This window comes from Ursus arctos, chromosome X (genome assembly GCF_023065955.2).
Source record: "Ursus arctos isolate Adak ecotype North America chromosome X, UrsArc2.0, whole genome shotgun sequence".
Classification (NCBI taxonomy): domain Eukaryota; kingdom Metazoa; phylum Chordata; class Mammalia; order Carnivora; family Ursidae; genus Ursus; species Ursus arctos.
This window is the reverse complement of record NC_079873.1, coordinates 35023250-35036757: the sequence shown is the minus strand read 5'-3', so window position 1 is coordinate 35036757 and position 13508 is coordinate 35023250. Positions and strand designations below refer to the sequence as shown.

Genomic DNA, 13508 nt, shown 5'->3' with positions numbered 1-13508 from the left:
GTTTAAATAGATTACCAGTCAGGAAATGCCAAAGCTAAGTTTCCCATGAATTTGTAGTCCAGTCGAGTTAGACTTAAATGTCTAGAATGTTAAGGCCTGAGGACCTTCAGAAGCTAAACTACTGGGACCTTCTCAGGGTGCCTTCTAGCCTTAAGCATGAGCTTCAGCAAATATGAAAACCCAGCTGGGTAGTGGGCCAGTGGTGTGACCTTTGTGCTACTTGTGTCCTGGGGCTGGAGACTGAAGTGCACTGCCAGGGTCTCTCATTCCACTGTTTCTAACGGAATGGGCAAAACTTCCCATATCTGTTTCTAGAAACATACCCAAGTATTAGTGTCAGTAGAAAATTACCACGTGACACAAAATTCCTAGGGTAAAGAGAGCTAGAAATAGCATATATCTTGAATATTTTCAAAGTAGTTTTTCTTCATTCTTAAGATATCAACAAACTTAGGAGGAAAAAAAAAAGGCTACTAAGTGTATGGTCCTTCATTAAGCAGCAATAGAAAACAAATACAGCCAGAAACAAAGCAAGGGTTGTCTACTCTTACCATTTCTATTCAACATTGTACTGGAGATTCTGGCCAGTGCAGTAAAGGAAGAAAAAGAAATTCAAGGTACGCAGATAAGAAAGGAAGAAGTAAAACCATCTTCTCACAGAGATATATTCTTGTATATAGAAAATCCTAAGGAATCTACCAAAAAAATCTATTAGAACTAATAGGCAAGTTTAGCAAGACTGCAGGATATAAGATCAATATACAAAAATTAACTGTATTTCTACATACAAGCAGTAAATCCTGTGAACATAAAATTAAAGGAATACAATACCATTGAATAAAATATTTAGTGAATTGAACAAAAGTATAGGACTCATACACTGAAAACTACAAATGTTGCTGAAAGAAAGTAAAGAAGGTCACAATAAATGGAGAGAGAGACTGTTGGATTGGAAGACTCAGTATTGTTATGGTGACAGTTTTCCCCATATTGACCTATAGATTCAAGACAGTGCTTATCAACATCTCAGCAGAATTTTTTTTTTTTGTAGAAGTTGACAGGCTGATCCTAAAATTTATATGGAATTGCAAAAACAATTTTGAAAAAAGAAGATCGAAGTTGGGGAGTTGATTTCAAAGCTTTCTACAAAGCTAGAGTAATGCAAATAGCACAGTATTGGTGTAAGGATAGACATATAGATCAGTGAAACAGAATACAGTTCAGAAATAAACCTTCCCATTCACGACCCCGTTGATTTTTAGCAAAGGTGCCCAGGAAGTTCAATGGAAAAAGGATAGCGGTGGTGTTTTGTTTTGTTTTGTTTTGTTTTGTTTTGTTTTGTTTTGTTTTGTTTTAAAACATGGTGCTAGAGCAATTGGATATCCATACGCAAAGAAATTAACTTAGACCCTTTCCTCACACCCCACACAAAAAATTTCCACAAGATGGATCATAGATTCCTTTTAAGCTTAAAATAATAAAAATTTGTAAAGAAAATGTAGGAGTAAATCTTCGTTACCTTGGGTTAGGCAAAGAGTTCTTAGATTCAACATAAGGGAACTCTTGGGGATGCAGGAACTGTTCTAAAACTGGATTGAGGTGATGGTTGTACAACTATAAATTTGCTCAGCATCTTCAAACTATACACTTACAAGGTGCAAATTTTGTAGTTTATAAATGATGCCCTAATAAAGCTTTCAAAAGTGAAAAAACGAGAAGGAATTCCCTTTTACTTAAAAAAAAAAACTATTTTACCCTTTTTGTATTATTTTAAGGTCAAGCACTGCTGGAAGTTCCTTCCATGTGCTATAGGTTATAGTGTACTCTGGATCCCATAATGTCCTTTGTAATCCATCACTCTGACTACAACAGTACTTTCCAGTCTCCTGGAGTTGTCCCTGTGTCTTGACCCCAATCCAGCAAAGCCAAACTGCCTGCCTTCAGCAGTGCCCAAAGCCCACTGTGAAAAGGGGTCATCCTAGTAGATTTCACAGGGTCATCACACTGACTTCCTCCTCTCAATATTTCACGTTATGGCTAAGAATTTACCACTTACTGACTTAAAAATGCTAAATTTATTTTTCTGTCCCAAGAACTCGTTTTATTAACCAATACATTGTTGTGCCTCTTGAAAGAAGTCCAAATTATCTTAAAAACATGAATTACATAATTTTACATATTTTTCAATAAGGGGGGGTACCTTCTCGGATGTGTTTTAGCTATTCATTTCTTTTACATGCAAATACATATTCATCGTTTCCCAAAGTTCACAGCTTTTTAACAGATATGACATAGTATCAATTTTTTTGTCTTTTTACTGTGGTAAAATATACCTAGTCTAAACTTACCATTGTAACCATTTTTAGCGTACGATTCAGTGACATTAAGTACATTCACATTGTTGTGCAACCATCACCACCATCCATCTCCAGAACTACTTCCGGCTTCCGCAGCTAAAACCCCCGTACCTATGAAACAGCAACCCACCAGTTCCTTCTCTCCCCAGCCCCTGGTGGCCACCATTCTGCTTTCAGTCTCAATGAATATGACTAGCGTAGATAACTCATGTAAGTGGAATCCTACCATATTTGTTCTTTGGTGACTGACTGGTGTATTTCACCTAATGTTGTATCCTCAGTGTTCATCCATGCTGTAGCACGTATCATAATCTCCTTCCTTTTAAAGGCTGGAAACTGTTTCATTGTAGGTATACACCACATTTTGTTTATCCATTCGTCCAATATCAATGCTTTATGATAGATACTCCTATAACAGGAAAAACCCAATTCTCAAAACTAAAGCTGTCCAATAGTAGGGAATCCAACCTTTGTTCGATACCCCGGGCAGTTGCTCTGCGTGGGCTCCAAGTTAGCTCCTGTGTTCTACATCTTTGTGAAAGGAATGTGTGATTTTCACTGGAAGTATGATTAACTACAGGAGTCTGTCCAGTTCCCGTATTTGTTCAGATGAATTACTTCTTCAAACAGGGACTGGAATTTACTCTGAAATACCGAGAGTAATGAATCAGCTTGTGCTTGGTCCCAGTGTTGCCCACTGAGTGCCTCTGTCTTTTTATGGCACCACAATCCACTTTACCAGAAGGCAGAGGAATGTTCAAAAAGCCATCAAAGTGCAACAAGCACTGATTCTTCTTCATCCTGTTCTCAAGGAAGGGAGGAGTTTTACCGCAGAAAGGAATGTGATAAGCTCACTTGAAGAATATTTGGTGGGGTTGGCTTGCAGCATTCATAAACCAAGAACATAGCTGCTTTCTTCTCTTTGTGACCTAACATTCTCTCATTAAAACCTCTTCTGCCAAACTGTTCTGTTCTCTTATAACTTGCCACAATAGAAATTCATTTTTGCTACAGCTACTCGTACAAATGCTTGGTGTTTACCCATGCAAAGTGAAAGTCCTATCAGAAGTCAGAAATTATTGTATGACCTCAGGGATTTCATAGTATTATATGACACACCTGATGTAAATGTTTTCTTTTAAAACAGCAAATAATAAGATATTCATTTAGTTAAATATCATTTAAGTATTTTAGATGCTTCAGAAGAGCACATTAAGAAATGAGGCTTCTGGGGCGCCTGGGTGGCTCAGTTGGTTAAGCGTCTGTCTTCGGCTCAGGTCATGATCCCGGGATTCTGGGATCGAGTCCCACATCAGGCTCCCTGCTCCGCCGTGAGTCTGCTTCTCCCTCTGCCCCTTCCCCCTGCTCATGTTCTCGCTGTCTTGCTCTCTCTCAAATAAATTAATTAAAATCTTTTAAAAATAAATTTAGAAATTTTTTTTAAAAAGAAATGAAGCTTCAACACTTTGTTAATGTTAGTGTTTTAATGGAAAAGAAATTCATATCCTACTGAAATTTCTCACAAGTGGGCAGACACTTGGATCTGGTAGTAAAAAGTTCCCTCTTTCAGAAGGCTTGAGTAAAAGCAAAATAAAGCCACCTACATCATCTAAGTAGTGTTTTTTCCTTATGTTTTCTTTTGCTTGCTCAAGAAAAAGCATTATGATTTGTTTCTTACCAGGCTCAATTTTAGAGTTAATTCCCGACTGAAAAGGGCCGACAGAACAGTCATGTTAGGTCATCTGAGGCCACTGCTTGAGTTTCTCAGAAAGAGCTGCCAACTGCCCAGAATCTGCGACAGTGGCCTATATTGTTAGGCCACCAAAGGGATGAACTAGGAGGTCAAGCAAGTCTTAATTTGTTGGTTTCAAAAATAAATCCCCATAAGTGCAATGTTCTAATGGGCTTAAAACAAAAGCAGCTCTGTACACAGACAGCTAATACCTAAACCAAACGAGGGCCTCCGTTGGGGTACTTTCACTGTCAAAATCCAAAGCATTTTTGCATCCTTCTCAAGAACTCTTGAACTGGCCGAGATGAACTGATTGTTCAGTTTCCTTTTTGCTGTCAGATGAAAACTTTCATAATTGATTTAGTTACAGTAGCATATTACTAAGCCAGCTGGGCCCCTTCTTAAGACTTCAGGTAAGGGGGCGCCTGGGTGGCACAGCGGTTAAGCGTCTGCCTTCGGCTCAGGGCGTGATCCCGGGGTTCTGGGATCGAGCCCCACATCAGGCTCCTCCGCTATGAGCCTGCTTCTTCCTCTCCTGCTCCCCCTGCTTGTGTTCCCTCTCTCGCTGGCTGTCTCTATCGCTGTCGAATAAATAAAAATAAAATCTTAAAAAAAAAAAGACTTCAGGTAAGGATATATACCCCATCATGATTTTCTAAAGCTTGATTTAAGCTAGCATTTCACTACTATACCATTAGGCTAAATTTTTCCTGGGACATCTAACTCAAGGGCTCCCGGGACCATTCTTATTGGGCAGGAAATACAATATACAGTCCATCAGATACCCACTTCTAACTTTATCCCAAGTAACTTGGGCCATAGTAGTGGTAGGCAGCCCTGAACCTTTCTCCAGGGCAAATCTAAATTCCAGGGTGGGACTCTTGCTACTTTCTTACAGTCAGTCACTAGATTTGTGGATTCGACTTTTTTTTTTAGATGAGAAACAAGTTTAGTTTAAAATTGATAAAATTTAGCTATTTACATGTTTTCTGACCTTTTGGAGGGAAAGTTAGCACAAAATACAAATTGTGAAGGGTAGTGTGCAAATGAAAGTATATTCTTTAAACGGATGGAGTGTATTATCTCCATGCAGATGGAGGGTCGTCTGTGTGACTAATCTTTGAGTGCTTCCTTCAACTATTTTTTTAGAAAATTAAATTGATTTTTAGAAGTTTTACAGAATATTAATCTTTAAGAAAAATCATTTTTAGTGCTGAGAGGAAAGATATTTTTTTAATCCCAAAGAAGAAAAATGCCCTGGGTGATTTTAATTTCTTTTTGTAGATCATAATATCTCGATGCATAATCAGTCTTAGATTTGTGAGCAAGACAGGTTATAGTTCTTTGCAAAGTTTCATTGTAGCTTCTTAAATTTTTGAAAATCCCGTTTTAAATTTTGTAGTGTGTTTCTTTCCCACTTACATTTCCCATCACCCAGTCTCTAGACCACTATTAAATATACTGCTCTTCTCCTACTTTGGACTGTGTCATGTTAATGATGCCAGAGATCTTTGAAAGCGCATTTTCCTATTTCTAACCTGAAGACGGCAAGTTGATGTATAAACTTGAGCAGGAAAAGTAGATTTTTAGATCTCAGAAGATTTTCTTCAATCTCTGACTTCGTAAAATCAGCTCCAGTGCAGTAGTAGTTGAATATTAGTTATATTACATTTTCATAGTAAATCGCCTTTCCCTCGCAATGTGCCAGATTTCAAATGTATTTTTAAAAAATTACTGTTGGATATCAATAGCTGACCCGCTAGGTTCACTGAAAAGAAGTGACACTGAAACTTGTTTCTAATCACCGAGCTTTTTCACAGACAACTCAGAAGCTGTAAAGAATGTTCTAAATAAGATACTCTGTTTCCAGAGCAAGTCATTTCGATTCATTCCATCATTGTTCATAAACTTGGGAACACTGTTCTTATCTGCCGTACTAGGATCACAGACACATTTCATTACATACTTTGCAGCTAAATATTTGACTCTTGAAAACTTGAATTGCTTTCCAGGAGGGAGCTCCTTCAGTCACTTTGAAGTAAGTGGCAAGAGGGTGCTTGCTAATGAACTTCAATGAAGTTCCCTGCAACTCTACAAACCCATTCCTTATTTGGCCCATATCTGAAGTCTAATTGCAAAAGTTATAATCTTATCTCAACCAATACACTTTCTCATCGTGAGATTTGGTTTTCTCTGTGCTAAAGTTAGTGGGACATATAACCCAGTGGTAGTAACTTTATAGTTCTCTGCCAACCATTCCATTTTAAATGTTGATCTTGCTAAATGCTGCATATGAACTGGGAGCAAAACAAAGCCTTCCATCTGAGGACTAGAAACCAGAAGAGCATGAGATATGATGGAGTATGGTTTAAAAAAAGCAAAAAGACTTGATTTACTGTGTTGAATGTGAAGAAAAAGTGACATCTTAACTGATTTCATCTTTAGGTTTGGAAGTACAATCTCAGTAGAGTTGAATTTAATATTACCACCAACTTTAGTCTGCTCTGTTTAAAATAGCCCATCTCAAATATAGAATTGTGGCCTCCTAACAGAACTGTGCTTATATTTCTTAGGACAGAAAGATTAAGCGTGTCCATATAGCTGTGTGTGGTCATATCTGACCCAGTGCCAGAGACTAGCAGAGAGCGGCCTGAGACAGTGTGAAACAGTCTGTTCCCCTTGCAGCTGTTCACATTTCCTCGTTTTGCTGTGTGTGTGTGTGTGTGTGTGTGTGTGTGTGAGAGAGAGAGAGAGAGAGAGAGAGAGAATACAAAGTGCTGAAGTTGGGGAACCTTAACTTCATTGGAAAGAGAGAACAGTAACATTCGTTCTTGTTTTCTCTCTAGGGATTTTTTTTTTCTAAAGATTTTATTGAGAGAGAGCGAGAGCATGAAGGGGGAGGGGCAGAGTGACAGGGAGAAGCAGGCTCCCCGCTGAGCAGCGATTCCCAGGACCTGGGATCATGACCTGAGCCGAGGGCAAATGCTTAACCAACTGAGCCACCCAGACGAGCCTCTATAGGGATAATTTACTAATATTCTTCCCTCCCTCAACCTCATCTTCTACACCTCAGCTTTACAAATACACTCGATGTCTTCAAACTGAGGGTTACCGAAAGGGAGGTGGGCAGGGGGATGGGTTAAATAGGTGATGGGATTGAGGCAGGCATTCGTGATGAGCTCTGGGTGATGTATGGAAGTGTTGAATCACTATATGGTACACCTGAAACTAACACCGTATGTTAACCGGAAGTAAAAACTTAAGAGGCACCTGGGTGGCTCAGTTTGTTAAGCAACTGAGTCTTGATTTCCGCTCAGGTCATAATCTCAGGGTCATGAGATTGAGTGACACATCAGGCTATGGAGCCTGCCTAAGATTCTCTATCTCCCTCTCTACCTCCTCCCCCCCAACACCAAACTCATGCTCACTCTCTCTCTCTCAAAAAAAAAAGGAAAAAGGAAAAAAGTCCAAAAACAAATACACGTGATATCTTCACATTGCAGGAGAGCAAATAGCAGAAGGAAATACATTTTGCCATTTCAATCCACCATGAAATTTAGCTTCTTGAGCAGGGGTTGACAAACTACGGTGCTCAGGCCAAACCCAGCCAGCCACCTATTTTTGTAAATAAAGTTTTATTGGAACACAGCCATGTCCATTCGTTATTTGTTATTGGCTGCCTTTGCATACACAGCAAGGCCGAGCGGCTGACACAGTCCTTACTGCCACAAAGCCTGAGATATTTACCATCTGGCCAGGAAATGAATAGAATTCTAGCATTCCTTAACAGGGCAAGGCTTGTAGTTGATTGGCTAATATCTTTCAAGTCATATTTCATATATTTTTTCCTACAACCTGTAAGTAGCATTGTCTGTAGTTCTTTCCTCCAAATATTTGCTGAAGGTGTCTCCCTGGCAGAAGACTTTGTGTATTCCTGAAATCTGGTGTGAGAGAAAGGATGGCGCATCAGGAGTTCATGGTCTAGTCCCTGCTGCTCTGGCTGCAGAACCCTGAGCACGACACTTCACCTCACTGGACCTCAGCTTTCTCCTTAAAAAAGTGGAGGAGCTGAACCATGTTGGTCCTCTTCTACCTTGAAAATTTGATGAAGTAAGTCAGCCTGGAAACACACTCCAAAAAAGAAATATGGTCAAAATAGATTTAATTTTGAGGGAAAGTTTTTAGCTATGCAAGAAGGACCAAAGATAATGATATCTGGTTCCTAAAGAAACAAGCTAAGAAAGAAGTATTCCCAGTCTGTTTATTTTTATGTCACTCTGAAATTTTTTTAAAATATCTATTTCTAGTTCCTCTGCACCAACTCAAATGCGTCTTTATTTTTTAAAGAAACATGTATTAAACATCTCCTGTGTACTCAGCCCCATGTGAGGTGCTGTTATTGAATGTCAACTCAAGAGTCTGGTCATGGGAAAGAGAAAGCAGCCCTTAAACAGCATGTTCCATAATCCTGTCCCTCAGGCAGCCAGGGCCCTCTTGGCTGTCAACACGCTTGATGTGGCAGTCATCAGATGTTGGCTTTGTCCTGGGTTCTGCATCATCAGTGGACTCTGGAGCTGGCCTCAGCAGCACCCTCTCAGCTCCTACACCCAGGTGTTACCCCACAGCTACTTACTTCTGGGTCCCTTTGCTCCGTGCAGGCAGCCCTCTTGGACAGGGCTCCATCAAGATGGCTGCAGCCAGATCACACTCTGAGGCAGCTCCTTGACTCATGGGAAACACACACAAACACTACAAGTGTGGGTTGCCCTACGCTGGCCTCCCCCTACTGGCAAGGGCTGCCCCAGGTGGCCTCCGGCCAAGAAAGAGGCAGACATCAGTATGTTTTCACTTGGGACCACAGACACCACCTGTCAAGCTGCCCCAAGGACACTCAGCTCCAACCCGGTGCACCCGAGGCGGGCTTCAAAAGTCACTGCAACCTGGCAAGCATCCTTCCAGAGAATGAGCTAACGAGCTCTTGTTACTGGCACCTCCAGTTTCTCTGCGCGGTTCTCTTGGAGCACCCGCCACCCTTCCCTGGGCATGAGGAAGAAGGCAACTCTCCCTGTCTTCCTCCCCAGGAGGAAGGAAGGGGAGATCAAATGCTTGCTCTCCTTGTCCTGTGACTCCTACAGACGCCAGGCTTCTGCCTCTGTAGGCAGAGTAGGGCATGAGGGTGAGTGCGGAAGGACCATTTTGGCTGCCTTTCAGGAAGCCCTAGACGGATGGTCTGGCAGCTCTCTAGCAGGCTTGGTGCTACTTACTTCCTATTGGCCTTAGCTCTGGGCTCCAGCTAAAGGTCCAAGACAACAGGGAAAGTCCCAAATCACATCATTCTAGATAGTCTTTATACATGCTGCAGCTTTCCTTTGTTCTCAAAACCCAGCCACATCTCACTCGCCCCCGTGCCTTTACAAAACCACCTAGACTTGAACTTCGAATCCATAAGAATGAGAAGTTGAAAAGCTGCATATTTTCTGACTACTGTTTTAAAACACTAATGTTACATTGCATTAAAGCGTTCCTCCATGGAGGATTTTTTTATTTACCTGCTTTGCCACATTTCTGAAATAGTTTGTATTTGTTGTGGGTATCGCTAAAATATTTTGAGTCCCAAAGGCAAAAAACTCAGTCGCAGAAATTGAAGAGGGAAATGAAAGGTGGCCTGTTATGCATGCACATCCAGATAGTCTCCAACTTGGGGCTCACTCAGCTGAGATCCCTTCCAGTTGACAGCACTGGAGGGACCAGACTACTTTCAGGTTCTCAAAGGGATCCAGCTGGCATAGGTTTCTGGGCCTTTAGCTCTTTGGAATTTGGGCATTCTTTGAGGACAAGAACTGTCCTCCTTTTCATTTTCATAACCCCAGTAAGTAGAACTGCACTGCCTAGTACATAGTAGGAGCTCAGTTAATGGATGGATGGATGGATGGATGAGTCCATAAGGGCTCACTTCTGATGGTGACAAAGTGAGCCCCTTCCCTCCCTGCCCCTTCCTGCCATGATTCTTACTTGCCCTTCTGCTTCATGAGCCGGCAGTTGAGATTCACCATATATTCTTAGCTATCCATTGTGTCCAGCCTGCCTGGACTGTTCCAGTCCCAGGCTCTCCTAGGAGCTGGAGGGGCAGAGCCCAGTGCCCCCACCTCAGACAGAAGACCCCTTCTTTTAAGTCCTTCCCACTGCTTCTGCCTTGATTGGAAGCACCCAACCTCTCCCTCATCCCACCACTATTTCCCCTACACTTTGGGTGAATATGTGATGAACTGGATCAGGCCAGACCAAAGAAGCAGAAGAAAATTTGCTCTGAGCACTTTTTTGGGAGCAGGGCCCTGAAAATGTTGACACTGAAGGCATCTGTATGCCACGTGTAAAGTGGCTGTAAGGCTAGAACAGTGGTTCTCGCTTTACTACTCTGTGCCTCAGTATCCTCATCTGTAAAGTGGGAATAATAAGGGTATTGCCCTAATAGGGTTGTCTGAGGTTAAACAAGGGAATATATATTAAGAATTTTCACTAATAACTAGCATCTAGTAAGTATTCAATAAAAGTAGCAATTCTTATTGGTACAACTACTGTTACTCTCAGAAGTTAACATTTGCACGTAAGATTTCCAAATACCTAAGGAGTTTATTACAGTACAAATTTCTGGACCTCCTTTGCAAATTCTGATTCAGTAGGTCTGGAGTGGGGCCCAGGAATCTCTCTGTTTAACAATTCCAGCTGGAGCTGCCACAGGTTCTCAAGAAACCACACTGACATAAGACCTAGGGAATTTTTCAACTTCTGATTCCTTACTTTTGGTGGGTTGTTGTTTTTTTCTTCTATTTTATATTGCATATGTACAGTATTTCATTTATCTCTGAAGGCTAGTCTGGGAACCTAACACTATATATAACATTATTTCTATGGGAAAATCCATTCCCTGGTTCCAAATTTCAAAAGGTACAGTCTTTAGAGATAGAAGCCATTCAGAGGATGAAGACTCCCCGTGTGCACTCTACAGGGATTTGGGTGAATTTTGTGAGCCAGCCACATATCTCTAGTTCCCTGTTAATACAGTTGATCTCTGAACAACGCAGAGGTTAGGGGGGCCAACCCCTGCATAATCAAAAATCCACATCTAACTTTGGCTCCCCCAAAAATATCCCACTGTTGACCTTAAAGCCTTAGCAATAACATAGTCAGTTAACACATATTTTGTATATGTATTATATACTGAATTCTTACCATTAAGTAAGCTAGAGAAAAGAAAATGTTATTAAGAAAATCATAAGAGGGGCACCTGGCTGGCTCAGTCAGTAGAGCATGTGACTCTTGATCTTGGGGTCATGGTTTGAGCCCCACATTGGGCATAGAGCTTACTTTTTAAAGTAAATAAGGAAAAAGCCCCCTTCTTATTTCCAGAGGAGAAGGAACGTGGGGAAATAGAAAACTTGTCAAGAGACTCCTTGCACTTAACAAACTGGCAAATAGATAAATAGCTTTCTATAAAATTGTAATACATACCACGGATCTACTGATGAGGGTACAGGGAGATACATACTCAGTGCCGATGAGATTGTAATTGGGGCAGCCTTTAAAAAAAACATAAGGAAGATGGGCGCCAGGGTGACTCAGTGGGTTAAGTGCCTTCGGCTCGGGTCGTGATCTCAGAGTCCTGGGACTGAGCCCTGCATTGGGCTCCCTGCTCAGCAGGGAGTCTGCTGCTCCCTCTCCCTCTCCCTCTATGCGCTCTCTCTCTCTCTCTCTCTCAAATAAAATCTTTTTAAAAGTCATAAGAAAAAATACATTCAGAGTACTTTACTGTGTTTATTGGGGAAAAATCTCCACAATAAGTAAACCCATGCAGTTCAGATCCATGCTGTTCAAGGGTCAACTGTATAATATTTTAAACAGCACTTTACTAGTCTACTTACACTGTGCATTTAACCTCTGATTTAGTAGTACTTTCTCAAGGCCCTTGTTTAAAAATGGTCACTGCTCTATCTTCACATTGTTCTCATTGGGCATCTTTGTAATTAATTTATGTATTTCTCATAAGGCGTTTTTATGTGTGGTGTGGCCCAAACAAGTCATAAGGCTTTATCATGCGTCAGTATAAACAAATCTAACTGTAACCTGAAGGATGTATATAGTCAGTATTTGACCTGTACACTAGCATTGTGGTACATGGGAGAAAGAAAAAAAGAACTAAACAAAAACCAACCCAAAAAAACCCCCACCTGTTTTAGAGAAGTTAGGAAATAGACATGGCAGAGTAGCCAAAATCCATTTAAACTTTTCACTTTTCAAAGCAGACTGTCAAATGAGCCATTTCGTTTGAGGTAGAAATTAATATCTTAATTGCATTTCCACCCTACACAGATTTTTCCTTAAAGAATTAAGTTGCCTTCAGAAAGTCAAATTTTGATTCAGTTAGATTTATGGCGTTTTTGAAATATATTTAGATTCTTTTCAGTATCTTCTCATGCTCTGTGAATTTGCAAATGCACAAGGAAAAAGTTCATGTCCTTGATTTCCTGCTGAAGGATGCCAGCACTGTTACTGTTAATAAATAGCCCTAGTAAAACAAGCATAAACCTTTTGTGAGAACATTCCTTCCTAGAAGGAGTTGGATTTGCCCTTTCCCAAGATTTAGATTTCGGTGAAAATTCTTTCAGACGTGTCTTGGCCAGAAAGCATTCTTTCATTTTGCTCTGTATCCATGTTAGTTGAATGTCGCTTCTACGAGAGGCAACAAAATATTGCAGTTCTGAAATAGTGATCGATTTTAAATGAGAAAGGAAGCTGCCACATTGACAGAATCTTGGACCGTCTATTTGAAGATGATTTTCTAAAACGATACGTGTAAGACTCCTCTTGCAACAAGTTTTACTGAATGAGTAAGAGATTATTAATGGGAGGAGACCACTGAAATCAGCAGCCAGCATTTGTCAGAGGAAGATATTGTTTAGTGAAATAATAAATATGCAGCTCTGAACTTTGAGCAAAGAATTATGAGTGTTGATCGGATTTTCTTCTTTGCTTTTAGCTGTATGACAAAATTAACACAAAGTCTTCACCACAAATCAGGAATCCTCCGAGTGATGCAGTACAGAGAGCCAAAGAGGTAAGTGACATATTTTGTAAATGTATCTGGGAGTCTTATTTGCTACCTTTATGGAAAACATTGCTGCTGCACAGTAAGAGGTGGTTCCTGGGAGTCACGGTTGGACCATTACAGTCAGATTTAGTATTTCTAAGTTTATCGCTGAACATTTTACATACAGGAAAGAAAGAAAAGCCTCAGGGACAACAATGCCTCGATTTCTAGTTCTGGTTCTGCTATGTAACCCTGAACATGTTAATATAACAATTGTACTTCTCTTTTTTTTTTAAATAAGTTATTTTACTGCGCTTGGTTGAAAATAGGCTAT

General features: G+C 40.5%; 1 protein-coding gene across 9 annotated transcripts in view; it reads left to right on the top strand.

The window, feature by feature from the left end:
- The window catches only part of CASK (calcium/calmodulin dependent serine protein kinase), a 344451-nt gene that overhangs the window by 267008 nt on the left and 63935 nt on the right, over positions 1-13508 (top strand). For 8 of the 9 annotated variants that reach the window (XM_026513322.4, XM_044389369.3, XM_026513329.4 and 5 more), the window contains exon 12: positions 13124-13201. In XM_026513322.4, the coding sequence (XP_026369107.1) occupies positions 13124-13201 (78 nt within the window). Of the gene's footprint in view, positions 1-12747; positions 12940-13123; positions 13202-13508 lie in introns of those variants that run through there. The other variant, XM_057310869.1, reaches the window with a different exon arrangement.